At 45.8% G+C, this 27218-nt stretch overlaps 1 protein-coding gene across 2 annotated transcripts in view; it reads right to left on the bottom strand.

Annotated features, from left to right (window-relative positions):
- Positions 1 to 461: 461 nt before the first annotated feature.
- The window catches only part of TTC3 (tetratricopeptide repeat domain 3), a 107369-nt gene continuing 80612 nt past the window's right edge, over positions 462 to 27218 (bottom strand). For both annotated transcript variants that reach the window (XM_040980803.1, XM_040980805.1), the window contains 11 exons: positions 25588 to 25727; positions 21882 to 21950; positions 20895 to 20991; positions 19773 to 19873; positions 17901 to 17991; positions 17387 to 17488; positions 12814 to 13151; positions 9097 to 9223; positions 8775 to 8921; positions 2904 to 2996; positions 462 to 1966 (listed from right to left, as the gene is read on the bottom strand). In XM_040980803.1, the coding sequence (XP_040836737.1) occupies positions 1892 to 1966; positions 2904 to 2996; positions 8775 to 8921; positions 9097 to 9223; positions 12814 to 13151; positions 17387 to 17488; positions 17901 to 17991; positions 19773 to 19873; positions 20895 to 20991; positions 21882 to 21950; positions 25588 to 25727 (1380 nt within the window). In that variant the 3' untranslated portion in view covers positions 462 to 1891. The remainder of the gene's footprint in view (positions 1967 to 2903; positions 2997 to 8774; positions 8922 to 9096; positions 9224 to 12813; positions 13152 to 17386; positions 17489 to 17900; positions 17992 to 19772; positions 19874 to 20894; positions 20992 to 21881; positions 21951 to 25587; positions 25728 to 27218) is intronic.

Below are 27218 nucleotides of genomic sequence, written 5' to 3'. Positions count from 1 at the left end.
CACACGCAAGGCAAGGACTTTAGCCGCTAGGGTACCATGCCGGGCCTGGGAATAGATTTTTTAAAATTTGCTTTCTTTTAGCACTCAGCATATCCACAAGGTCCTCTAAAAGGAAACCTGCTCCATTAGCTTCAGTAGTTCACAAATCCACAAATCCTTAAACAAGACACTGAGAAATGCATTTATTTTCATTTCCTTCACATAAAAAAGTCTTAACCCCGAGAGTAAATGCGAATTTATAGCGTCAGTCTAGCAGAGCAATTTGGGAGTCTTTCCGCAGGCACAGGATGCTCCGAGGTAGCCTCTACCCTGCCTCAGGCCCTGGGTCCTGCTCGGACTCCTGACAGAGTGGCTGCTTGTCAGACATCAGCACAGCACACAGGTGCTGTATTTCCAAGGTGAACACATTTTACTGTTACCCGAGAGAAAGAATGGACAAGAATGACAGTAAACTGCTAGAATTTTAGAATGTTCTTTATTCTGAAAGTTACTGGACAAATGTAAGGCATGGTCACAAGGAACTAAGTTAGGGACAGAACAAGTTCTCTCACTCAACAGCCGTGCTTCTCCCTTGTACCTGTTGCAAGTTGGCCCCAGTGGATTTTAACATCCACAGCTCTCAACTAGAATTGGCATACAGACAGTGTTTTAGCGACCACCAGCGCAATGGTTTTCAAAATAAGGACTTTTACGAACTAAGTCACTAAGAGCAAAACTCACGTACAGCAAAACAGAGGAAGGTGACCCAGTCAGCTCCCAGGCGTGTGGTTCGAAGTTTCTGGACGAACAAAGAATGCACTGCAAACACCTTTTGATCCTTCATGTTTGAGAGAAGTGGAGTGTTCTGGGATTGGCGTTTTCTATCTGGCACTGTCAACAGGTCACTAGATGACATCTGATGTTTAAGAATGGTTTCTAATGCAGTGACAGGTTTGTCCCAGGCCAAAGCACATGACCGCATGCATTTACTTTACACAAGTGTCACACACAAGCAAGGGCAGCACGGACGCCTCAGGGTGCCTGACTGAGCAGGTGTGTCTGGTTGGTGGCAGGGGAAGGAGGAGATGGTGGCGGGGCCCGTGTCTGAACATGCAGCACTGTGCTGGCGGGAGGGAGTGGCCATCACAAACACTGCCACCGAGAACAGGAGAGTGTTCCAGAATAGAGGAAGGTCCAAATGTGGGACCCGGGGTCATGGACAGGCTTAACTTTTAGGGCTAAAAAAGTCTTGATTGATAATAATCAAAAAGTTTTTATAATGAATTTTTAAAAATCAGATTTCATCTTGAGAAAGTGAAAAATAAACCTACACAAAAATTTAAATTCTATAAAGGTGTACAAATAAAATAATGAAATGAAAAATAATCAAAAGCACATGGTGTTTTCATGAGGAAATTTGAGTCATTTTGTCTACATCTGCCAATATTTTAACATTACTAAAATGTGGTTCACTCTATACCATTTTCAAAATCTATAATCTTTGAGGAAGAAAATGGGTATCTTTTCAGGAATATTGAATCTTATAAAAAAATTTAAAAGGTCAGTATCCCCTCTATTGCGGAGCTTCTGGAAGAGATTTTTCCAACAGGAGGGCACTGGGTCAGGAATTCTGACCACAGCCCTGCTCCGTGACAGTGACCGCACCAGTGCAGGATGCCTGGCACATGAGCTTACCAGCCACTGTGTGGCTGTCGCCGAAATGTCTCCTAGAGTGGGGGAAGTGACTCTGTACTGACTGTGCACAATTATAGCCTTCAGATGTGTGTTTAATGAACCAAAGGTGCTCTGTGTGCACTCCTGGCGTTCAGCTGCTGTGAAGGGAGGCTTCAGTGCAGTGAGAATATACAGGACGCCCACTCTGCACCAGGCAGGCCTCTTACACAAGGTGCGGCTACTCTTCCGCCTGGAGGTCGCAGCTGGGACAGGCAGAGCAGGAGTCCCGCCCTTTCAGCCACTGCTTAAGGCACTGCAAAAGAAGAAACACCATCAGCTGGTGCCTTCGGGACCACATGGAAGGAACTGTGGCTTCTGCTGCTCTCTGGGAAGGCTTGGAGCTGGAGGCCCCACCTTCAGGAGATGTACAAAGTCCAAGAGCAAATGATCCATTTTAGAATCAGATCCCAGAACATTCTGGGCCTCCAAACTGGCCTTGGGGTGTGTCCTTGCTTTCTCCCCACACTGTGGCACCCACCTCAGCAGCCCTCACTTTAGAGGAGGAATTCTGTCTCTTGAACCTGACCTACTGTTTGCTAGCCCGCCCTCTGCCTCTTCCTGGCTCTGGAGTGGCCGCCAGCCTGGCCACCACATTCCCTCCTGCTCCTGGCTGGACTAATGCTGCTATAGGCTCAGGTACACATGGGAAGTCGGAGAGCCTGAGCACAAGATCGCACATCTGAAAGAGGCCGACTATGGGAAACACTGCGAGCTACTATCTCGAGTCCTCCTGGTAGGTATGCGTTTTCATCCCTCCCTCAACCCCTGCAGTGAGAGTGCAGGACACTCGCTTACGGCCCAGAATGTCAAGGTGGCTAACACCCAAGCTGTGGAGGCCATAGGCCAGAATCCACCAGGATCAGAACATGGGATCCAGCCCGGTTCACTTTCTCTCTTCTACAATGTTCCAGCGATTTCATACACTGCACAGATACATGGCTCTGCTGCTCTGCCTTTATTGTGTATGTAAAGAACCCCGTTCCAGGAAATGAACACTGCTCTGACTCAGCTCCACCAGGGTCCATGAAGAGGAGGGAGTGTGGAGGCCGGGGCTGCTTGTCCTTTCCCACCTCACCAGGCTCTCCAAGGGGGATGTGTGGAACAGACAGAACGATCTGGAAACAGGACATGCTGGTGCCCAGGGCAATCCTTTGCTTAGTCTCCCCGTACGTGACAGCCAGTGTCCTTACCCCCTTATGGAATCTGTGTCCGCATTTCAGCACCCGCATATTCTTGGATTTGAACACTTCATGGCACACTTGACAGGAACTTGCATCGGGCACCTGTGGAAACAAGCGTGTCTGGGTGAGAAAGTCACTGCGCCTCTGTGGATGACCTGTGCTCCCCTACAGGTGGTCAGCAAGGGTGCCCAAGGACAGCAGCTCAAGGGAATGATTTGTTTTTAAAAAGCATTTCCTAAGGAAAAATATGTAAATACAGAAGGAAAAGGATATACTTTTAATATATCCTTTTAATTTTAGTAGTGTTTTAATTTTCTTAGAAAAAAAAACCTGTCTTAAAAGAACAGGATTTCCACATAAAATGCCAGAAATGACTTTTCATACCACACGTATGTACTAGCTGAATATGAGGTATCAGATTAATATTACAAGATGCTCACTCCCCTATTGACCTAACAGGCAGGGAGAGTGAATGTTGATGTCCACAGAATGGACTGTCGTTGGTAAAGGTCAGGTGGGCTCCGCCATCCTGGACAGAGGAAGCAGCTCTCAGTGAAGCACTGAACAAAGCAAGTGACGGCACAGCGTCTATCATGGGATTCAACTCTGCAGAGAAAAGAAGCGTGTACATATTGGGACATGCCATTAAACAGTTTAGGAAGGCAAGTAAAATGTTAACAATGCTACCTGTTCCTTAACAGAGAATTAATTTCTTCCACTATGTATGTTTTTCTTTTAAAAGATTTAAACACCATATACTCTCTGATATAGGGCAACCTTCATGCAAAATATAAGATAGATAGATACGCAGGTAAACATGTATATACATATATTCTCACAGATGAACTGTATATAATGGGCCTGTGCTGACGGCAGACACTGCTGCCCATGGGAGATCTAACCCAGGCCCCGGATGCCCTGCCACTCACAGCACCTAGCCGTGCAGTATTAGTCATGTCTACTCTAACTCACCTGTTAACTGCACATCCTGAAGTGAGGAAGAGAGCTTTGATGTGCCCGGATCCTGGCTGGTGTGTAAGCACTGGCTGGGCAGTGAATGCATGCAGGCAGCCTGGTAGCTGCAAGGCCAGAGTACCCAAAGGCTGGGAAGGCCTGCCCTCCTAGGGGGGATTCTGCTGTTTTTCTCAAGGCACCAAAACGGGCCCAGGTGTGATGGGGCAGATGCCATGGCTGAGGGTTCCCACTTGTCTCCTGCTATCTGGAGAAAAGGGTTGAGGAGGAAAAGGAGGTGTCAGCCCTGGGGAGGGGCGGGCAGGCAAAGGACTCTTCCCCAGACCCTGCAAAGGTCAGAGCAGGTTTAGCCAAAAGGTTCCCAGTTAATTTGCTTCCTAGCATAGAAAGAGGGACATGAGGGATTAAAAAAAAAACTCAGAAATACTCAAAAAGCAAATTATAATGAGTGAAGTATTCAGTTTTGACTAAATTCACACATGGATCTATACAGTAGTTTAGAAAAATAAATACCAAAGTAATAACACTTGTTAAAAAGTAGGTCTGGGTCCGCAAAAACAAAACAGTGAACTTCCTGCGGGACTAGGGAGAGGAGCTTTCTCTGGTTCTTGCCTGGTTCTGACTTTGGGTCCCCACTCTCTCTCGTAATGACCATCAGGATTGCTCCAGAAACCCCTCAAAACAAACAAACAAATAAACAAACAAAAAAACCCCTAGAATAGACGGAGAATAGCAAGGAAAGCTTAGAAACAGGAAATGGGCAGTGGGGATGCACTTATAACTCACTGGGTGGGACACGAAGATTAATTATTCCTCACTAGGGTATTAAAGATTTCTCTGCACACCCCTCCTAAAGCTGTTCACCTAAACTGTTGACACATGTCTTGTTACAGTTATAGAGTTAGACTACCCAAAAAACAGCCAGGTTCTGCAAAATCATGCTTCAACGCTATCAACTGCTAAATACTAAAATTAAAATAGACATGAGACAGCTGAATAGTAACCTATAGCCATTTTAAGGTGTATAGAACCCAGCTGTATATAAACTAATAATTGTAATGTCAATGTAGAAGTCATAGGATGTGGTTCAGAATTTGCACTCTTTTTTTTGTTGTTGTTGTTTTCACTCTCTCTTTTAACATGCTGGTTACACAATATCATGTCAACTAATTCCATTACGTTATAAATTGTTACTGATGTAATGTCGGGGCTTTTAATTGAGTGGGATGATACTCTTTCGGCTGTACCTTCAGACCAGAGACTGTCTCCCCATGAAACCATTGAACTTATCTGCACAATAAGATGCTGGACTCTATGCTTTGTAGATGCTTGCAAGGAAAAAAATCTCAACTGAATTTGACCTGTAAAAATGCAACAAGATGGAAGAATCCACTATGGGGGGGGGTGCGGGTTTTGGGGAGGGGAAGGGGAAATCCCAGTGCCTGTAAAACTGTCGCATGATGCAATGCAATAAAAAATATTAATAATAAATAAATTTTTAAAAAAGTAGGTCTGGGAGGCTGGCATGTGGCACAGCAGGCTAAGCCACTATGTCAGCATTGCCATCTTATTTGGGAGTCCCGGTTGCTCCACTTCAATGTAGTTCCCTGCCAACGAGCCTGGGAAAGCAGAAGATGGTCCAAGTGCTTGGGCCCCTGCACCCACGTGGGAGACCCAGACACAGCTCAGGGCTCCTGCTTTCACCTGGCCTAGCTTCGGCCACTGGAGCCTTTGGAGTGTGAACAGCAGATGGAACATTTCTCTGTCTTTACCCTTTTTTGTAGCTCTTAAATAAGCAAGCAAGCAAGTAAATAAATAAATCTTCTTTAGTGGCAGGTATGGGGGGGTGCCTGGTGGGCTGGGCTGGACTCTTAACTCCCACCAGTGGGAGCGGGAATTGGGGGTGGGCCGGGCCAAGCTACAGCACCCACTAGCAAATGCCAAGGCAAGACAGGCCATGACAGACTGGGCCACAGCACAGGTGAGAACCAGCGGGAGAGGGGCTAAAGCAGGTAGGGCTCCCTGGCCTGATCACCACTCCCACTGGAGATCGTCAGTTGGGATGGGGGAGGACCAGACCAGTTAGAGCTACAACATCTGTTGGCCTCATGTGAGCTAGATCAGGAAAAAGCCAGGCTGGGCTAACTGTTCCTACTGATGCAAACAAAATTAGAATGGGTGAGGGTTGGCTGGGCTTTGCTGCAGCATGAGCTGGCAGAGGCTGGCACTGGGAGTTAATTCTGTCAAGTTAAACTCCAGAACCACCTGGAGAGTACATAATCCTAGAATGGAAGTGGTCCAGTAGTGAAAACAGTGGTCACTCTTGGGTTACCACTCCCACTGGAGAGCATGAAAAGCAGGAATGGGGCAGGAGTGGCTAGACAGAACGGCACCCACCAGCACGTATGAGGACTGGATAGTGGGGCAGGCTGGGTTGAACAGGCTTCAGTGCCAACTGACATGTATGAGAGCTGAATGGGATGTGAGACAGACTGGACTAGGCTGTGGTACATACTGGCAAGCATAGGAACAGGGTAAGGGCAAGCCTGGTGGGGGTTACTGGGAGTTGACCTGACTAGGCTGTAGCTCCCACTGGTTTGCATGAAGGCCAAGTGTGTGCTGGGCAGAATCAGGCTTAACTGCAACACCCACTGGTTCGTGTGGAAGACAGGGCTGGAAACAGAACTGACCCAGCAATTGCAACCACCAGCATACGCATAAGCTGATTAGGGCGACGGACTGTGCTAGACCCTCTACTGGCAAGCACACACAAGAATCAGGTCTGGGATCACTTCAGACAAAGTTCCTTTGGGGATCCCTCCAACTGAACTGCTGATCCCAGAACCCCAATCATGAATTGCAGGTTCCATGGTCTGACCATGGAGTGTATGTGTCAAAACTGGGCCTCCTCAGTGGCTCAGACGGAGCAGTGGACAGCATATCCAAGTGCACATGGAGGATATGGCTGTCCATCGGAACCTACAGAAGACACCTGGTTCCACAACAGAGGATGGATGACAGAAAAAATCGACCATCTACCCCAGCCACATGTTGGCAGTTAAGATCTGGGCAAACAGAGAGTCTAAAGTGGACTACGTCAGCCAGTAGATTCTGGAGAGATTTCATTGTGCTTGGAGTGGTGAGACTGGCAGCAATTCAGAATTGCTGAACTACTGAAACCCCTTGAGCAGTGCCCTCAGAGCATGCCCCACATCAGGGACCGTAGGATGGTCAGGAGGCTGGGTGGGGTTTCTCCCTTTATCTCCCTCTTTACTGCAGATACACACACAAAAATGTGGAAACAATGATCTTACCCACTTTCCTGTAGCCCTTGAGCCTTTGTGCCCTAACCGGCTATGTAAAGATTATAAAAATAAAAGAATGAAAAGAAAAAAGTAGGTATAAGGATGTTTTGGATGCCCTTTTTAGATGTGTTTCTGCTTTAAGCATGTAGTACATTTATAGTTTAAAAATAAAAATTTTCATTTTTTAAAAACCTACCTATGACTATCAGATTAAGTCACTGAATATACTGTTCTTCCTCACACAATTTAGTAGTCTAAAAGCCCAGCTTTTACAGGTTAAGTATTGATACCTTGAGTTGAGGGTTGTCCATTTCTCTCTTGGCCCATCTCTCTCTCTCTCTCTCTGTCTCTCTGTCTCTCTCTCTCTCTCTCTCACACACACACACACACACACACACGCCTTGAAGCTTCTGCCTGTGTGGAAAATCACAGAACACATGGGTTGTAGGGAAAACCCGAGAGAAGCAGCTCCAGACTGGTCCTACGGCAGTGCCCTACACACACGCCAAGCTTCCCATCAGGGTTTGCGGCTGAGGACGCTCAACAGCGTGCAAATCTCCAAAGGTACTGGGAAGTGAACTGCACAGGAGTCAGAACATAAGCTCACAGAAAGACTGCACTAGCTCAAGTTAGTAAGCTGATATCTGTGTGATCTTGCATTGCTAATTCCCTGCTGTACCAATGAGACTGCAGCTGATTTCATGCTGATCGCATCTGCTCTCTGACACCACAAATGGAGAAATTTGCACCTCATTAGAACTTGTCTGCCCTGAGCTGGGGGTTCCTCCAGCACTTCTGGGCAGTGTGGGAGGACTGCCTGGAGCTTTAGTCACAGCCTCAGCTGAACGAAGGCAGGCAAACTACCTGATGAGCACTCTGTGCCCTGGCTTCCTTGTTGCCAAATACAGGTGGCTGCAATGCCTTACTGCTTCATGTGACAGAAATAATAACATTTGATTAGAAGTTCTGTTTATTAGAAGTATAAGCAATCTCACTGCCTTCCAAGGTTCCAGGCTAACTGAGCTAACTGCAGCGTTCCTGCCCAGGTCCCTGAGGGAGGAGACACAGGAGAGCCACCTGCCCAAGTGCCTGTGGAAGGAGATACAGGGCAGTCTTCTGCCCAGGTCCGTGAGGGAGGAGGCACAGGGCAGCCCCTCCCAGGTCCCTGAGGGAGGAGGCACAGGGCAGCCACCTGCCCCTGAAGCATGACGCGGCTCAGCCATTCACTGTGATGTGAACCCATACTGCAGCCGGGCCTGGTGTGGCTGAGTGACAAAATTTGGGTCTTTTGTAACTCCAAAGTTGATGGTCATACAGAAGAAAATTATTCAAAAAATGTTTTTCCCAAGTACTCAAAATACCACAGTTGATAGATACCACAGTCATTCACAACACAAGATCCAGTGTGGTCAGACTCTCATCTACACCATGCCCTGATAGTTCTGACTGGACATGTTCAAGCCTATCAAAATCTGACTTTTAATTTTAGCATTAAATAAATGCATCCTAGCAGTGAAATGAATGGTTCTGAGTCATGGCTGAAACTTTTGTTTACTTTTTGTTCTTCATCAAAAAGCAAAACCAACTACCCAGCGATACATACAACACTCACAGGGGCATCTTCTGTCTCCTGCTCCTTGGTCCGGGGTGTTGATGGTCCCCCAGCCCCCGGGGCTGGGCTCTGGGAGGCCAGGGTTGCACACGCAGCAGAGCTGGCCTCCACAGTCCTCTTGCCTCTTCCTGGATTTGGCTACAAAGGCAATGCGGAGGGAAGTGTCAGGACGGAAGCCAGGCTTGGCCACTGGCTATCTTTAGTAAACCACTCCCTACTTTGTGAGTAGAGTTTTTGCTTAAAAACAATTCTCATATTTTATAAATCAGGACGAAATCCAGCATATCCCCCGCTGCATCTGAAAAAAAAATACCTTTTTCTTGTTCTGTTCATCAAGAATGTGTTCTGTCACCCTTTGGATAATCTCCCCGGCGCTCAATCCTGACTCTGAGTTCTTGCTTTTGTTCCGTGCTCTTTTAATGAAGCCGGCAAGCTCAGTGCTGAAAGGAGAGTGGGTGACAAATGACATCAGCCTAAATTTCCCACTGCTGAAAAGTGTCGGGCCTGACCCAACAGCCCAACCCAAAGACAGCAATAGTGAATAAACAAAAGTGTTTACTTGTTAACAAACACTTATGAAAGCCCCGTGACAGCAATAGCAACTGCATATGAAAAGCAGAAACATTTTAAAGCAGTATGACTCCCCCCAGGTACTCATGAAAATTTTTCTATTGCTACTAACTGCTCATTTCAACCAAAGGTCCATTAGAGCATCCATCCCAATTTTGAAAACTGACTTCATATAGTTGTGCAACCTAGAAACAGAACACTTTATATAACTACATAAACGTCAGACACACCGGGAACTCAAAAAAACCTCTTTCTACGCAGAAAGAAATTAGTTTTACAGACTTAGTCCTTTGAGGGAATCTAACTATGACTGGCACTGTGGGCACAGTGGGTTAAGCTACCGCCTACAATGCTGACATCCAATATCTGAGTGCTTGTTGGACTCCTAAAGCAGAAGATGTCCCTGTCACCCAGTGGGAGACCTGGCTGCAGCTCCAGGCTCCTGGCTTCCATCTGGCCCAGCCCCAAACATTCTGGCTATTCAGGGCATGAACAAGAAGATAGATTGGTTTCTCTGTGTCTTTCCTCTGTTACTTTGCCTTTCAAATCAATAAAATAAATATTTCAAAAAACAAAAACTGGTAAACAATAAGGTTCAAAGTTTAGATGTTTCCCAAGAACTACTGAATAAGAGTGATACCATCAGTGAAGAGGAACAACTTTTAACAAAACTTTATTTATCGTCGGTTCTCTTGCCCAGATACCTGCAGTGGCTGGGGCCAGGCCAGGCTGGAGCCAGGATCCATGTCTCCCACAGAAACAGAGGCCCAAGCACGTGGGCTGTGCTCTTGCCTTCCCTGGTGCATCAGAAGGGAGCAGGATAGGAAGTGGAGCAGCTGGGACCGGAACAGCATCCATACGAGATGCTACAGGTGGCAGTTTAACCCGCTGAGCCCCAGTATACCACCTAAACAGCTGTTTTTGTTTATCTTAAAGGCAGAGTGACAGAGAAAGAAGGAGACACATAGGCATCTTCCATCTAGTAGTTCACTTTGCCAGTGGTCACAATGGCTGGGGCTGAGCCAGGTGGAAGCCAGAAGCCAGGAACTCCACCTGGGTCTCCCGCAGGGATAGTGGTGGAGGACCAAGCATTGAGGCCATGTTCCGCTCACCTTTCAGGTCTATCAGCAGGGAGCTGCATGGCAAGCAGAGCAGCTGGGACTTGTACTGGCACTTGGATTTGGCGTGCTAGTGTGACTAGTGGAGGCTTCAACCAGCTATTCCAGAACACTGGTCCTAGTGAACAGGAACTTGATACTAGTTCCACTAATACCACACATACTTTATTTTTCAGCAAATGTGGATAGATTTCCACTTAACTGTTCAAATTGCCACATTTATTCAACACTGTGAACAATTCTACTTGTAACATAAGTCTGACAACTGCAACTGGAATTTTTGTATTACACTTCATCTTAGCCAAAAGGCCGAGAAGCGATTGCAACTGGAATTTCTGTAAAGATTTATTTATTTTTATTGGAAAGTCAGATATACATAGAGGCAGAAAGACAGAGAGGGAGATCCTCTGACCACTGATTCACTCCCCAAGTGACCACATTGGCCACAGCTGAGCCGATTTGAAGCTAGGAGCCAGAAGCCTCTTCCAGGCCTCTCACGTGGGTACTGGGTCCCAAAGCTTTGGGCCATCCTCAACTGCTTTCCCAGGCCACAAGCAGGGAGCTGGATGGGAAGTAGGGCCGTTGGGATTAGAACCAGCACCCATATGGGTCCTGGTGCATGCAAGGCAAAGATTTTAGCCACTAGGCTACCACACCAGGCCCACAACTGGAATACTTTTACAGCTGGTACTGCAATTGTTATCTAGCAAACTCACCAGGTTTCTCAAACTGAGGCAGGGCAAAGTATATCCACATGCAGGTAAGAGATCAAATGTAAAGTTATACATATAGTATCAATTCTGGGCATATTTTAACAACTACTCTGCTCTCCGATTCCACTTCCAAAGGCCATAATTCACATCACCTCAGAGACAGAAACCACAGCTGAGCTGCAGCAGGCCACTCCTTCCGAGTGCAGCCTTCTCTCCCGAGATGCCTGCAAATCTGGCCTTTATCTCACTTCTCCAGGCCAGGGCAAGGGGAATTCTTTCCACTTGTCCCAGTCTGGAGAGAAGCCAGAGGGGGAGATAGAAACTGCCAGGGTGTTTGGAATTGTCTCCATCTTATTTATGATTCTTGCTGGCCAAGGAAAGAGTAGATCATTCCAAGCTCCCAAGAATCCCTTAAATGTACCTGTACACCTGAGTCACAGAACTCAAGATGACACTTCTAATAAAATCAGAGCCCCTAGCAAGGTGTGGGTTATAGTGCCTTTTAAGCTATACACTCTTTAAAAAAAAAAAAATTAAAAGGCAGAGTGCCAAACAGGAGAGATGAAGAAAGAAGAGAGAGAGCCACTAACTGACTTTCCATCCACTGGTTCACTCCTCGAATGATTGTGACAGGCACAGCTGGGCTCAGCTGCAGTCAGCAGCACATCCACAGAAGCCGGATGGGAAGAGAAGCTGCCAGGACCTGCACCAGGCAGTCCTGTATGGGATGGAGACATTCCAAACGGCTTAACTCTGGCAGGATATATGCTCCTAACGTGCTGGTTTTACACAAAAACATCATCTCACAAGTCATTTACTGATTCCGTAACAAAGAGTGATGCCCAGGGCTACTGATCTCATTACAGTCTTGGTGAACTGCCATGGATTTGGTGAGCTCAGATTACCCTGTGACTAACACTTCAACCTAGGTATCACAGCAAGTACTTAGTTAGGGACAAGAGTTTGCCACAGCAGTGAAGACACTGCCCGAGACAACTGCACCCCTTCCAGCCCTGTGTCCAGCTGAGGGCACGGCTCCAGAGCTGGGCCTCGGTCCCTCACAGCGGAGATCTAGACTGAGACCTGCGCTTCTCTTGGTGCAGCCTGACCAGCTGCACCGCTGCAGACATTTGGGAAGTAAACAGATCTCTTTTTGCCTCTCTGGCTTTCAAATATGTATTTTTAAAAATTTACTTATTTATACTGGAAAGCCAGATTTACAGAGAGGAGAGACAAAGATCTTTCATCCACTGATCGAAGTGGCCACAATGACTGGAGCTGAGCCAGTCCAAAGCCAGGAGCCCCGAGCCTCTCCCAGGCCTCCCACGTGGGTGCAGTGCAGGGTCCCAAAGCTTTGGGCCATCCTCAACTGGATGGGAAGTGGGACATGAACTGGCATCCATGTGGGATCTCAGTGCCTACAAGCCAAGGACTTCAGGCATAAGGCTAGCATGCCAGATCTTCAAACATAGTTTTTTTTAAAAAAAATACTTTAAAAACACTCACTTCCATGTTTACAAAAAAGAAAAAAAAATGGAGCTGTGTTTCTCAGAGAAACAGGCGATCATTTGCACATTAGCTCAGTTCAGTGAAGCAGGTACCAGAGTTGTACACGCCTTCCATCCCTACCTGCTGTAGCAGGGGAACACCACCGCCAGCTGCTCGATGATGCTGTTGGAGGGCTTCTCCGGAGCCTGTCCCGGAGCAGCAGGCAGCTTCTCACCAGCCTCCGGGCTTTGTTCTGCAGGACCCGGGCCAGTCCCCTTGGGCCCTGCCAGCTCAGTGGCCTCTGGCTGGCCACAGGACAACTTCTCTGGGGTAGAAGGAACCTCTACTGGGCGAGCGTCGGTAGAGAGTAAGTTGGAATCCTTGTGGTCTGTGACTTGGTTTCCAGGGCTGCTGCTTGCAGAAATCACAGACCCTCCATCGGCCTGGCCTGAAGGCTCCGGGGGCACCTTAGGGCCCATCTGTGAGGAATACAGCACAGCATTAGTATCTCTCAGGGCTTGCCTAAGAGGAAGCGCATTCAAAGACAGACGACAGTTATGCACAGCTGTAAGGAAGCTAGATGCTCGGCATGCAGGAAAGATAAGGCGATATATTTTTGTGTTTTAAGATAAAGGAAGGACTTTAAAAAATTCTGAAAACACACACACATGCAAAACCGCTTAAGTGAGAACATTTCATGTGCTACATAGCTGTCCACAAGCCCCCACCTAATCATGTTTCTCTCCATATCCCAGCCAAATGGAAAGCTCCATGCTTCCCAAAGCTCCATGCCCAGAGGCAGGCCCCACGCACACCTCACATCGTTCCTAGTTCTGAACACACATTCCTGCCTACTCCCACTGCCCGCTGGGTGCGGGGTCTCTGCTCAGCTCTCCCCGCTGACCCCACCCCATCCCCGGCCCCTCACCAGTGCCCACACCGCTCTGATGTGGAATCTACACACAAGCTCTACTCCTAGACCATGTCTTGTTTCCTTCTGCCTTGGTGACTGGTACTGTCCTGGTCATCACCCCCTTTGTCTGATTTTCCCAAGTTCCCCATCTGCAAATCCACCTGGATGACTCCAAGACTACTCCAAGACTGAGAACCAGCTTGCAGAGGGCAAGTCTTCCTCTGCCACCTATGTCTGCCCCTGATCCATACATTGCAGGCTGGCTTGGGGTCTCACCCTGACACACACCTCCCCAGGCACAAGCAGCACAGCTCTTCTGAAATAACTGTCCCTGCTCATCTCTCCACTCCACAGGCAGGCAGGCCACAACTGGTGTCCAGCGACGGGCTACCACTATAGACCTGCCTCCCACTGCAGTGCCCTCCAGCTCCTCATCAGCCTGAGGCTGTACCATGACTTGACTGCACCTGTTTCCTAGTGACCTAAGCAAAAGTTGAAATCAATCATCATGGCTAAGAAGTTGAGCTCCCTACAGGCTCTCTCAGGACCTCTTTGGTCATGCCAGACCTGCAGCCAGGAAAGGACTGGTTCTCCAGGATGCTCTCACATCTCTTAGCAGCCACATGCTGTTTCTTCTGTCTGGCACACACTGGTCTTCCCGGCATCCCAACATCCCCCCTCTCATTCAACACGTGCGTGACACTCCTCCATCTGCTTCCACCCTCCAAGGCCTACCTCCAGACGAGCCTGGTGCCCTGATTCACACTGCGTAGGACTCTGCTGTGAGGAACCTCAGGCACCCTGCTTGTTCCTATGAATTTCAGGGTTGTTTCCTCCCAAGGCAGAGCACACATTGAGTCCTGTCACACTAAGGCCCCAGCAAATGAAGGGGGCATGGGAAGAAGCTCCCCTAGGATTACTAGTTCCTTATCGTGGGATGCCAGGAACATGCTGCCCTGCCAACTTCAGCACCAAGTGCTGTTGTCGGTGCCTTAATTGAGGCTCTGGCTGCCAGCACAATGCCCCACCTTGTCCCTAGCCTAGAGAGTTCTTGATCCCTCCCACCTTCCTGCTGAGGGTGGATGTGGGCAGGTGGGTGGGAAGGACTCTGCCTCTACCCTCCAATCTCCCCAGCTATGTTCCAGGATGTAGATCATGTACAATGGTTTCTAAATCCCTTCTTTTGTATGTAGTTTTTTAAGAGGGTGGGGTCACAAATGGGAATCACCCCTACAATAAAGTCCATCAATGTTTGGGGGAAAAAAGAGATGCTCTATCCCTTCCTGGAAAGCCAGGGTTCCAGTGTTGACTCTGCTGTCAGTAACCCACACGAGGGACCTAGATTGAATGCCTAACCTCTGACTTCTGCTGGGATCTGTGTGATGGGTGTGGAAGACAGGAAGGTGTGAAGAGTACTGTTCCACTGCAGGCAGGGCCGTAAGGAACTTCCCACTCATGGCAGGGCCCAGCGGATGTCTCTACAACCACCTGAATGCAGCTCCACCTCCCTTTGCATGGACACCAGACCACTCCACTGAGATTTCTGTAACCTATTTAGCCATTGTCTGTCACTGTGGAGTTAATGTTTATTACCAATGTGAGCTTGGAAGTTGATGTTGCTGATACCATTTTAGCCAAAGGGCCTTTTATTATTGCTGCCCTCATTGACCATATGCTAATCAAGGGTGTTGGGTCCCCAGGTGTAGTGGGAATCTATTCTTTCCCTCTTTCTTTGATCTTTGGGTCCTTCCTTCTGTGATGCCTTTCTTGCCTTAACTGATTCAAGACTAAGTTGTAGAATGAGGATTGTGGTAGGATTGATATGCACGTCTATTGAGAACTTCGTAACCATGGCACCAGGATGGATAACATCCTGCTTTAGGTGAAACAAATGGCAGAATTATCCTTAGAAACACCCACTTGACCATGACGTAAAAAGTCTGAGCCAGAGTTTGACTGGTTCTGTATAAATAAAGCGGACAGCTTTCCTGTATTGTCCACGATGATCTTGGAATTGCAGTGGTCCGTCTCTCTCTTTGCGCCTCATCCACGCATCCTTAGCGAGTTCCGAACTCAGCTAGAGCTGGACTCTGGCAGACTTCAACCTCAGCTTAGCTTCAGTGGAGTTTGGAGAGGTGAAGCAGTGAGCTGCTGTTCTCCATCTATACTTTCAATCAACCACTTTTTTTTGGCAGAATAAAATCATATAAGCTGGAATTGCAAACTCACAGTGAAGTATTCTAGTGAGATTCAAAGATTTTTTTTTTCTCTATGGATCTATGATTAGAACTTGGAAAAGCTACAAATGAGAAGCAACCTTCAATTTAAATTCTACACCTGTTTGTCTTTTTTCAGTTCAGTAAGGAGATACTGGGTTTCAACTTGCTTAGTTAAAGAGGTTCAAAACCAGGCTGACTGAAGGCAGTGGTCACCTTAGATACAAGGTCTGCCAACGGCAGGAAGGTGGTGAGCGCTGGGGAGTCTCTTGAATCTGTGGGAACCACGAGACTTGTCATGTCCACAACTCCGAATCTTGAAAATTATCATGATGCTCTTGCTGTCTCATCTCTTTCTGGTGCAGAGGGGGCAGGGCATCACAGGCGCTGGGGATGCCACAGCCAGGCACGTCCCACCCAAGCCCCAGCCCTTTCTGTGGGTTGTGCCACCTGCAGTATCTAACAGGCAGGGTGCCAGGGATGACCCTGAATAAACATAAGGGAATATTCCCTCCCCATCACACATCTGAACCCCACTCCCAGGCTGTCTGTACCTGACGCCATGACACCTCCAGTATTTCCCCACAAGCATGACAGTCCCCTACGCACCGGTGTCTGTGACTTGCATAAACTGAGTGTAACCCAAGCCCTGCCCACACTCTGCCTATTGATACTCAGTTAAGCCCTGTCCAAAACACCGGGAGCTAACCTGCAGTCCCTGCCTGGTGCACTTGCCCTTTGCTTTAAATAAATGTTGCTCTCCTTGTTCACATTTATTCATGACTCCTTCCTGAATTCATTCTCTTGTAGAGACAAGAACCTGGACCAAACCTAGGCAACATTGTGGCTCTGATTAGTTTCAATGTATTAAGTACTGAGTATCTGCTCTGGGTTAAAATCTAAGAAATGGCTTTTTAGAATTGAGGGAAAAAAAAAAAGCACTAGGGCTAGCCATATTGTGCTGCATGTTTTTTAATACAAAGACAAGATTTTGCGGTCACTATTAATATATTCAGCAAATATCTCATTAGCAGAATAATGATATGCCTAACCCTCTATGTTTCAGGTACAGCAATTCTTACTGTGTATTTGATGATAAAACAGATCTTCATTTTTAGTTTTATGTTCCATGAGTATCTAGAAACAATTAAATAATTTGAGGCGGTAACAGCAGAGAAGGCCTGCTGGAGTCATACTCCTGAATCATTTGCTGGAATCCATGTACCCTCACACCAGCACCCAGGCCAGGAGGGAGATGGCCACAGGTACACGGAAGTCATAGAAACATGTCCCAGCAGTGAGCCTGCTTGGGTCTGTCTCCCTGCACAAGTGCACAAAGACTGGTCTTCTCTCTGTAATAATGTCCCAAGGCTCCAAAGGTTAACTAATGAGAACATAAGGCAATTACTAATCCATCCCACCTCCACTCCCAGGAAGCAACAATAAGAACAAACAAGTACTCTGTCCAGTCAAGAAAGCACAGTTCATTTTTTTACTTCTTTCCTTCTAAACAAAACAAAACAAAACAAAACTATAAAACAACACAAAAACAAAACAAAACACTAAAAAAATTAGATGGACTCACCTTGGTACAGGGAGGAAGAGAAAGCCCAGAAGCCTGCCCCTGAGAAAGCTCACTGAGCCGAGAACCATTTTTAATGGCCTTAATTTGTTCTTCGAAGTGAGACTGTGGGAAGAAGTTGAAGTGTGAAGCTTCTCTAACAAATTTCCAGGAAAACTACAATTACTAGCTCATACTTTCTTCCTGCACAAGTGGCCAACAATTGCCGAAGTGGCAAAACTGAGATGCAAGCTATCCTAACAATTACTTCTTGCAAGAAAGTTCAAAGATCTCAGAGTCAGGATGTCCTACAACCTTATGCGACTTAACTGCTACAATTTCCCCAGCCAAGGACAGTTTAAGATGGTCACTTAGCAAAACACTACTTCCATGAAGAATTCACAACAATGTCACTAAAAACTGTATTTTATTGTGTTTAACTGCTCAGTAAAGAAACAGTTTCACTAAGACACTAGTCTCCTGAGAATTAAAGCCTCATACAGATTTTAGCAGAACCACAAAATGTTTTATAATTTACCTTTGTTTTCTTAACTTCATCTGCAACTTTAGAAAGAAATGATTTCCATGCACGTATATCAGAGTCTATGTTAGGCCCTGCTGCAGAGTCACTGAAAAAGTACAAAGACATGAAACAGCTCGTATCTACCTCTGAAATCGGAAAACTTAAAACCCTCAAGTCAGCATGAAAACAAACATTTAAACATGAGGAAAATCCTTAACATAACCACACAAACACATACAGCTTAAAAAAAAAAACCAAATTGAGTATCTTGCACTACAAACATTTCAGAAAAGTTTAACTATAGCTATAACAACAATAAAAACCCAAAATGGTATGCAAAGATCAAATAAATATTCTCCTGAACTTTAGTTTCTTTCACCAAATTTGAAAATTTGGTCATTCTTGGTTTGGTATCTTCGTGGCTACTTTATATATATTATTTTAAAATTTGCTTTTAATATTTATTATTTTAAAATTTGTTTTTAATAAAATTTGTTTGAAAGGCAGAATTATGCAGGAAAAAACAGGTGCAGTGACTCAAGTACTTGGCCATCTTCTGCTGCTTCTGTGGGCCGTTAGCAGGGAGCTGGCTGGGAAGTGTGGCAGCTGCGACTCAAAATAGTACTTAGAAACGCCAGTTCACACAGGGTAGTACTTAGATAGGGATGCCAGTACACACAGGGTAGTACTTAGATAGGGATGCCAGTACACACAGGGTAGCTGAGCTTGTGGACCATAACAAGCTCCCACTTTTGCATTTAAAAATGTTTAAAAAGGCGGCTTAGTGCAGTCACATCGTCCCAGTAAAATCCTAATCCCCACCTTTTGTAAAAATAGAGAATGGGGCCTAATGGACCAAGACACACTCATGATCTAAATAAACAGGCCGATATGACTCTGCAATCCTGTCAGTTCACACCACACATTTAGGGACAAAGCACAAGACACCTTTCACGCCTTTTCTCTGCCGTCCTCTGTCCTTTGCTGGAACGCCCAGCACCAGAGGGCCAGCGCTGTGGAGTGGCAGGGCTAAGCTGCCTCTTGCAATATCTGCACTGCATATCTGAGTGCCAGTTCAAGTCCCTGCTACTCCATTTCAGCCCAGCTCCCAGCTAATGCATCTGGGAAAGCAGAGGTCGAAGACGGCCCAAGTCCCTGGGCCCACCCAGGATGGAGATGCCAGGATGGAGATCTGCCTGTTCAGCTTGGACCAACACTGGTCTTTGTGGCAATCTGTACAGTGATTCTCTTTCTCATTCCTACCGCCCCCCTTCAACAAACAAATTTTTTAAAATAAATAAAATCTAAAACAAAAGAAATATAAATAAATAAAAAATAAATAAAAGCAAACCACCAGGAACAATGGAAAACATGACAAAAACACCAGTTGCAAAATAACCTCATGGGTGAAAACCTATAGAGAGCTGCTAAATATAGGCTTCAAGAGTATTTTCAAAGTTTCAGAAAAACCTTATTAAAAAAAAAGGTCCTGTATGTAATCCTCATTCTGGAAATTTCATGTATGAGAATGTCTAATAATGAGCGTAAAGACTTAAGTGTAGGAATTCAAACTGCAGTGAAACTTACACTGCCAGAAATTTTCAATCAGTTCTGTCCCACGATAACAATATTTGATCAATTACAATATTTTTATATGCTGGAGTACTAGTCTACCTTTCAAAAATACGTAGAATTATAATTATCAATACAAATTTTCCAGTTTAACATTTAAGAGGAAAATACATCATTTTCAAATTTTTAAATACTGAATTTAATCCAAAATACTACCACATTAGATTTTCATTTAGATTAAACACTGGCAATTTTGACCACTTTTGTTATAAAACGGCCCTGACATTGGGAAGGGTCCCGGGGAGACCCAGCTACCTGCGCTTCTGCTCCAGGTTCTTGAGGTAGGCCTCGGCCCGGGCGCCCACGGCCTGCAGCTTATACACCTCACGCTCTTTCCAGTTCTCAAGCACAGACACCTGCCAGCACATCAGAGAACATTAAAACATCACAGCTCAAATATTCAAATCACCTTCCAGTTCCCCTATAAATGAGATGAGGACAGCCTCAGCTCCGTTCCAGCTTCACTTAGAAAGTATGACACAACAAGATGACACAAGTCCCGCATCTCAGTGGTTGTTACAGCAGAGAGGACACTGCAGAGGGCCGTCTGCTAAAGCCAGACACGAGTATGGGCCTTGGTCTGGCCCAAGGCGACAGGGGCCCGGGCGGGCAGGATAACCCCGACACTGCTTCCTCTCATCTGGAAAGCCTCACAGAAATTGCTCTCAGCAAGGACATCCAAAGTCTCCGTCACACTTACAAACCTAGCTTCTTCACAGGGCAGCAGTCTGCCTGTCTGGGCATCACGACAGAGATGCCCACCAGCCTCATTCTGAGCCAGGTCTCAGAGCCTGACAAAACTCGCCAGGTGAGCCCACCACGGGTCAGCACAGACTAAACAGGGAGTCCAGATGCATGTGCAAGGCCCACCAAGCACGGGTATTCTATTTTTTTTTTAACCCTTCCCTCCCTTAGAAGCAGCTGAACAATGTTTAATTGAAGTCTAATGCCTGCAGGCTGCATAAATAATAAACCTTGTCTTATTTTTTCCCAGAATAATCACAGATAAAATTATTAACACTTAATATATTTTTACAGCTAGAAAATCAGACAACCATGTCTTAGGAGCCAAAGGAAACACAGCCCGATGCATTATTTTAACTTTCAGCTCTGTAGTTTCTTAAATAGTAAACACACCAGGGAGAGAGGAGCACCTTCTCCCTGAGTGGGCCAAGTGTGTCAGGGCTGGGCACTCACCGTAGTCACCTGATCAAACGTGACGAAGCCATTTGACATGTACAGTGTGGGAAATTACTAAATCATAACGTAAGGGGATCAGGCTACCAGACATGGTGTACAGTATGAGTGCAGGAGAGCCAGGGTGATTGTGTCAGGGAGGCGGCCGCACGCGTTTAGGAACACTGTAACACGTCGTACCTCCGCGGCCACCGCTCTTTGCCGGCTCTCTTCGTAACGCTCTTTCCCTTTCTTTACACACTCTTCCACTTTCATTTTCTCATTCATAAATGTATTACTGCAAATATTAAAGGAAAAAAATTACTTCTTGAGACCAAATTTAACCTATGAGATTAACAAAGGCTTCCAGCCAGGTCAGCTTTAAAACCAGAGAGCTGCTTGGCTCCTGATTCTCTCCCAGCACAGACTGTGTGCGTTCCGGATGCTGTGAAACTCAGAGATCTGGAGGGAATGCTGAGGAACAGGTCCAGCCCTGCACCAGCTCACTGGTTTCTAAGTGACCCGGCCGGTGTCAGCAAGCCTCACAAAGCATTCCTTAGACTTTGAGCCAGAAATCCTGCTTCAGAGCGGGTTACAAGGAAATGATCCAAAGGGGAAGGCGATCTCTACAGAACTTCCCGAGCGAGACTTTTGGAACAGCTAAAACATGAAAACAAAAGTAAATGGTCAATAAAAGGGTGGCTAGAAAAACTGGGGGTCTAGCCTGGAGATGCGCATAGGCGACAAGCCTGGATGAGAAGGAAATGTGGCCGTTCACCATGGAACAGTCTGCACTCAGGATGGGAAAAGGCAGTATTCCCGCCAGGAGAGGTTAAAAGGCTGCTTTTTAAAGGTTTATGTAAAAAAAAAAAAGATTTCATGAACCTACAGTCACTGAGCAGCAAGAGCTGTGAACCGCCACCCTGCAGTTGAGGTCAGCACTTCAAACAACACAAGAAGTTTTTAAACACATTTTTAGTTTCAAGCTCTAAAAATAAAACTCCACAATATATCCAGTGTTCTTTACACTGAAACAGGAGTTCAAAGTAGAATCCTTCTCAAAATATTTAAATATTAAAATTAAATAAATAAAATAATTATTTCAAAGAAATAACCAAGCACAAATATCACAGAAGTCTGGCACGCTTGTGTGAGAAGGCATCAAAAATAAATCTAAGCTTCATTTGCCTGATTTCAGGAGATCGATCCACACGTGAGTCACACTCCTCATCTGCTCCATCATTTTTCTGGGTAGACCTACGGGAGCACAATCCACAGTTATAATTAATTATCTCATCGAAAAACCATAAAATCCTATGCAGTGAATCCCATCTATGTGCAAACGATTTCCTGAATTTTATGTTTGAACATGTTGCTTCATTTCTTGTATCTTCTAAATAAGCAAAGCATTTAAGGTCATTTCCTTTATACCTCAAAGACAGAGCACCTGGTCCTCATCACTCCAAGTTCCATGCTTCTTGGCAAATCACTTTCTCAAGCCTAGTTTGATCCCAAGATGGACAGCACAGGTATTGGGGCGTCCCTATCAGCATAACCAGTGGTTCTCAGAACATGTGGATTCTCAATGAAACTGGAAACAACCTTCTACTCTGCAAAACTTAAAAAGTCAAAGAAGGGCAGGTGCCATGACATAACATTACTCCTCCACCTGCAGTATGCCAGCACCCCATACGGTTGCCCGTGTGAGTCCTAGCTGCTCTAGTTCTGATCTGGCTCCCTGCTGATACACCTGGGAAAGTAGCAGAAGATGGCTCAAGTCCTTGGGCGCCTCCATTACAGATGAAGCTCATGGTTTTGGAATGACCCAGCTCTGGCCGCTGAGGCCATCTGGGGAGTGAACCAACAGGTAGAAGACTTCCGCTTCTCTCTGTTCTCTCTCTGTTAATCTGCCTTTCAAATAAAAATTAAGAAGCCCTTTAAAAAAAAAGTCAAAACACAACCCAAAACATGGGCATCTTGAGCAATGCTCTGCACCACGCAAGTTCTGCCTCAATTTTATTGCTAAGCTGACACACTTCTTTTTTAACATCTCCACTGATTAAAACCCCCAAGTTCCCCAAGAGCCAGTTTAACTGTCACTTCACTTATTCTCCATTCTTATACACTAAAAATTGGAATGTATTCTCATGGAACTGCTGCCTTTTCACAGTGATATCCCATCCTGAGCTCTTTAAGGCCTACCCAGTTGGCTACTGAGTATGATCTAAAAGGTGCCAACAGCAAAGAACTCGTTCTTTACACGCTTGGCACTTGCCCACAAAACCCAGAAATTTTAAATTTCACTTAAAAATCTAAACAATCTAAACACAAAAATACTTTTAAAAAGATTTATTTTTATTGGAAAGGCAGATTTACAAAGAAAAGGAGAGATGTTCTGCCTGCTGGTTCATTTCCAAAGTGGCCACAATGGCCGGAGCTGAATGACACAAAAGCAGGAGCCAGGAGCTTCTTTCAGGTCTCCCACGTGGGTGCAAGATCCCAAGGCTTTGGCCATTCCTCTACTGCTTTCCTAGGCCACAGGCAGGGAGCTGGATGGGAAGTGCAGCAGCTGGGATATAAGCCAGCACCCAAATGAGATCCCAGAACATACAAGGTGAGGTTTTAGCTAATAAGCTGTTGTGCCGGGCCCAAAAATGCTTTAAAGTATTTATTTGGTACGTACAAAAAGCAAAGAAACGTGAAATGGAAAAACTCTCAAATGAAAAATTTATTTCTCAGAATTTTATTTCTTTGCACTGAAGAAGCAGACAGCTCCCATCCACTGTCCAAATGCCTGTAACAGTTGGGCTGGCCCAGGCCACAGCCAGCAGCCAGCAACCACAAGTAGCTCTCCCACATGAGTCCAGGGACCCGCATATCAAAGAGCAGTGTATGACAAGACTCCTCTGTTGTCCTGCAGAGGAGCAGAGTTAGAGCTCGCACACAGGTATTCTGATACGGCGTGCAGCTCACAGGGATCCCCAGTGGCATATCTTTTAAAAAAGATTCACTTGCACTATTTGAAAGATAGGAGAAAGAAGAAACATTTATTTTCCATTCACTGGAAAATGGTGCAGGGATCCAAGAAGTTGATCCATCTGCTGTGTCCCCAAGTATAATAGCAGGGCACTGGATGGGAACAGGAGCATCCAGGACTCAAACTGATTCCCCCATGGGAAGTCAGCACCATAGACAGAGGCTTAACTGGCTATGCTACTGTGCAGGCTCCTTCCAAGTGGCATCTTGATCACTAGGTCAAATGCCCACTGTCAAATGACTGCAATACTAGCACAAAAAAGGACTATTATGCTTATTACTGGCTTCATTTAGTCTTGTATAGTTTGATAGTATGTTTAAACATGTAAAAATATATTAAAATAAACACTTCCATTAAAAATGACTATGACTGGGAATACTCGAATATTAAGAGCTTTTATAGGCATCACTGTCTCCATGAAGTGTTCAAATTAAATTACTTGGTGTATAAACACAATGACATGACAGAGAAGAAAAGTGCCAAAGCAGCATTTCCTGTTTCCGCATTCTCCTAAAGGGCCCCGGGCACTGCCCAAACACACTGCCAGCAGCCATCCAAGGAAAACATGGCCAGCCTTGGAAGGTGAGGGAGCAGCAGTCTCCAAAGAACCCAGCCTTCCAATACACACACCCTTCAACCAGCCCTAGGCCTGCCACCTGCTTTAAGTAACAGAACATGACTAAAGTAATGCCAGGAGAGCTAAGACCTGGCACCTGTGGCTTCTACATCCTCGGGGGTCTTTAGGTGCCATTCAAGTCTGGCTAGGGGACATACAGATACGAATCATAGGGACTCGGGAAAGACTCTGATGAATCATTGCAAATCCCAGCTGAGTCCTGGTTACTCCACTTTATTTTTTTAAATATTCATTTATTTTTCTTAAAAGTTAGAGTCACATAGAAAAAGGGAAATACAGAAATCTTCCATCTGTTAGTTCACTTCCCAAATGGTCACAACAGCCAGAGGTAGGCTGGTCTGAAGCCAGGAGCCAGGAGCTTCGTCCAGATCTCCCACATGGGTGCAGGGGCCCAAGGCCCTGGGTCACCGTCTGCTGCTTTCCCAGGTCATCAATACAGAACTCTAGTAAGGGGAACAGCTGTGACCAAAACAGGTGCTCATTCGGGATGCCAGCATCACAGGTGGAAGATTAGTTTGCTGTGTCACTGTGCTGAGCCCCATGGCTCCACTTCTGATCCAGCTCCCTGCTGATGTGCTCGGGAAAACAGTGGAAGAGGCCTAGGTACTTGGGCCACTGCCACCCACTTAAGAGACCTGGATGGAGTTCCCGGCTCCTGGTTTGGACCTGGCCAAGCCCCACCTGTTATGACCATTTGAGGAGTGAACCAGTAGATGAAAGATCTTGCTAACTCTGTCTTAAAAAATTAAGTAAATAAAATTTAAAAGAAGACAACAAACAAAAACACCACACTTGGCTCACCTGACAACAAAGCCTAGAATTGTATGTATCATCCAAACATTTACAATACAGGGTCAAATTTAGTAAAAATTTGGGATGCTAATTTAATTAGCATAAAGTAATCACACAGAACCCCAGTGCTGGAAGGCATCCTGGGTCTGGAGTTGGCCCCTCCTTTTAGCAACAAGCAGAAGGAGGCAAAGGTGGTGTACAAAGTATGGGTACGGTTCAAACCAGAAAGAAACAAGTTCTTTGTTCATTTAAAAACATGCTGAAAAATTTTAGGGGAGATAATTACTTGGTGCAGGCTTTTTTCTCAGAGTAAGAGAAAAGCCTGAAAACTAGAACTTTTGACTTGCTGGAGTTTGGATTCAAATATAAAAAATATGAGCATGGGAAACCCACAGCATTAGAAAGTAATAATACCTATTGTCACTTACATTTCACTGGCATGTGAAAGCTTCTTGATTTTCTTCCTCAGTGATTTTAGTCTTTCTTGGATTTCTTTTTTCTCTTGTTGCCATTTCTTGATTTCTCTTTCCAAATCTTGGTGGAACCAATCTAATTCTGTCTTTGAGATCTAAAAACATTTTAGAAAACACATGTCAAGCTTCGTTCTGTGAACAGAGAGATGGAAAGACTAGACTGCGGCTACCAGGATTCCCCAGGGCCTCGGTGAGCACACGCGCCTACGAAGGGCATGCGGCCGGTGTGGCATGGCGCTCCTGCCTGGAGAACCACCTCGACTGCCCACGGTGTTCACACCTCACTGCTGTCCACAGCACTCCCCCATCCAGGGGCAGTCTAAACACAGGTTTAATCTGGTAAGTCCAAACGCTTTCATTTGCTTTTTCAAAAATAAAAGTGATGCCTCTGGATGGATACTCAATGCACTGAGACTAAGACTCCTGGATCTAAGTTTAGGTAACAAAAGGCACAAAGTATTACAAAGTCAGTACAGCCTCCTACAGCTCAGTCAGTGAAAATGAAAGACCTTGCTGTGTGTACTAACCACCTTTTAATACCACAGCTGTCTCAAGATTAACAAAGAAGTAACCACAACCAAAGGAATTTATCCTAATAAGAAAACAAACAACCCTGGTAACTGGAAAGCTGAGCAGCCTTGGCAGAGGCGTGTGGACCCTCCACAGCTCCCTGGGAGGACAGGGCTGGTTGGAGAGGATCTCTTCCCAAGCGGGTACACCGTGTGTCCCTGATCCATGGTAACCTTCCTGGCCCCAGATGCTGCAGAAAACACCAGCAAAATGCCAAAGGGGAGTGAACTCAAGACACATACTTCAGCAATGGGAACTGCCTGGTGATTTTGGCGCAGTGTACCTCCAGAACAGAAGGTAAGCTAACAACCACAGAAGCCTTAGCAGAGACACAAGCGACAAAACTGATGGCCTGCCCCACTGCACAACTCCACGGGCTGCGGGCAGGGCAAGACAGCTCTACCCTAGCATCTAAGGAAACCAGCCTGGATAGCACTGCCTGCAGAAACCGAGGCCAAAGACTCCCTACCCACAAATTCAGAAACAACAAATGCAACTCAAAGACAAAAATTTCATGAAGAAAAAGCCCACATATCTGAAAGGCTATGGGGAAGGAAAAGATAAAAACAATAAACTACATAAATGGGGAAACCAATGCTTCTCTCAAAATGAACAAAAGGTCATACCGATGCACAAAGATCAAATCTAAATGGATAAACTGAGACCCAGAAACTATCAAACTGTTAGAAGAAAATGTAGAAATACTCTACAAGATATAGCCGTAGGCAGACTTCCTAGGAATACCATCAAAAAGCAAAGGCAGTCAAGACCAAGATAAACAAATGGACTACATCAAAGTAAGACGTGTCTACACAGAAAAGGAAACAACCAACAAAGTAAAAATACAACAGTGGAAAAAAATCTTTGTACACTACACAACAGATAGGGAGTTAATATCCAGGATATACAAAGAACTCCAGAAACACAATTACAACAGAACAAATAAATCAGCTAAGAAATGGGCCAAGGAAATGAGCAGACTTATCAAAGAAGAAATCCAAGTGGCTAACAGAATG

This window comes from Ochotona curzoniae, unplaced genomic scaffold, assembly GCF_017591425.1.
Source record: "Ochotona curzoniae isolate NIBS_2020 unplaced genomic scaffold, NIBS_Ocur_1.0 contig_3498, whole genome shotgun sequence".
Taxonomy (NCBI): Eukaryota; Metazoa; Chordata; class Mammalia; order Lagomorpha; family Ochotonidae; genus Ochotona; species Ochotona curzoniae.
Note: the sequence above shows the minus strand (reverse complement) of the source record. Positions and strands in the feature narration are given on the sequence as shown.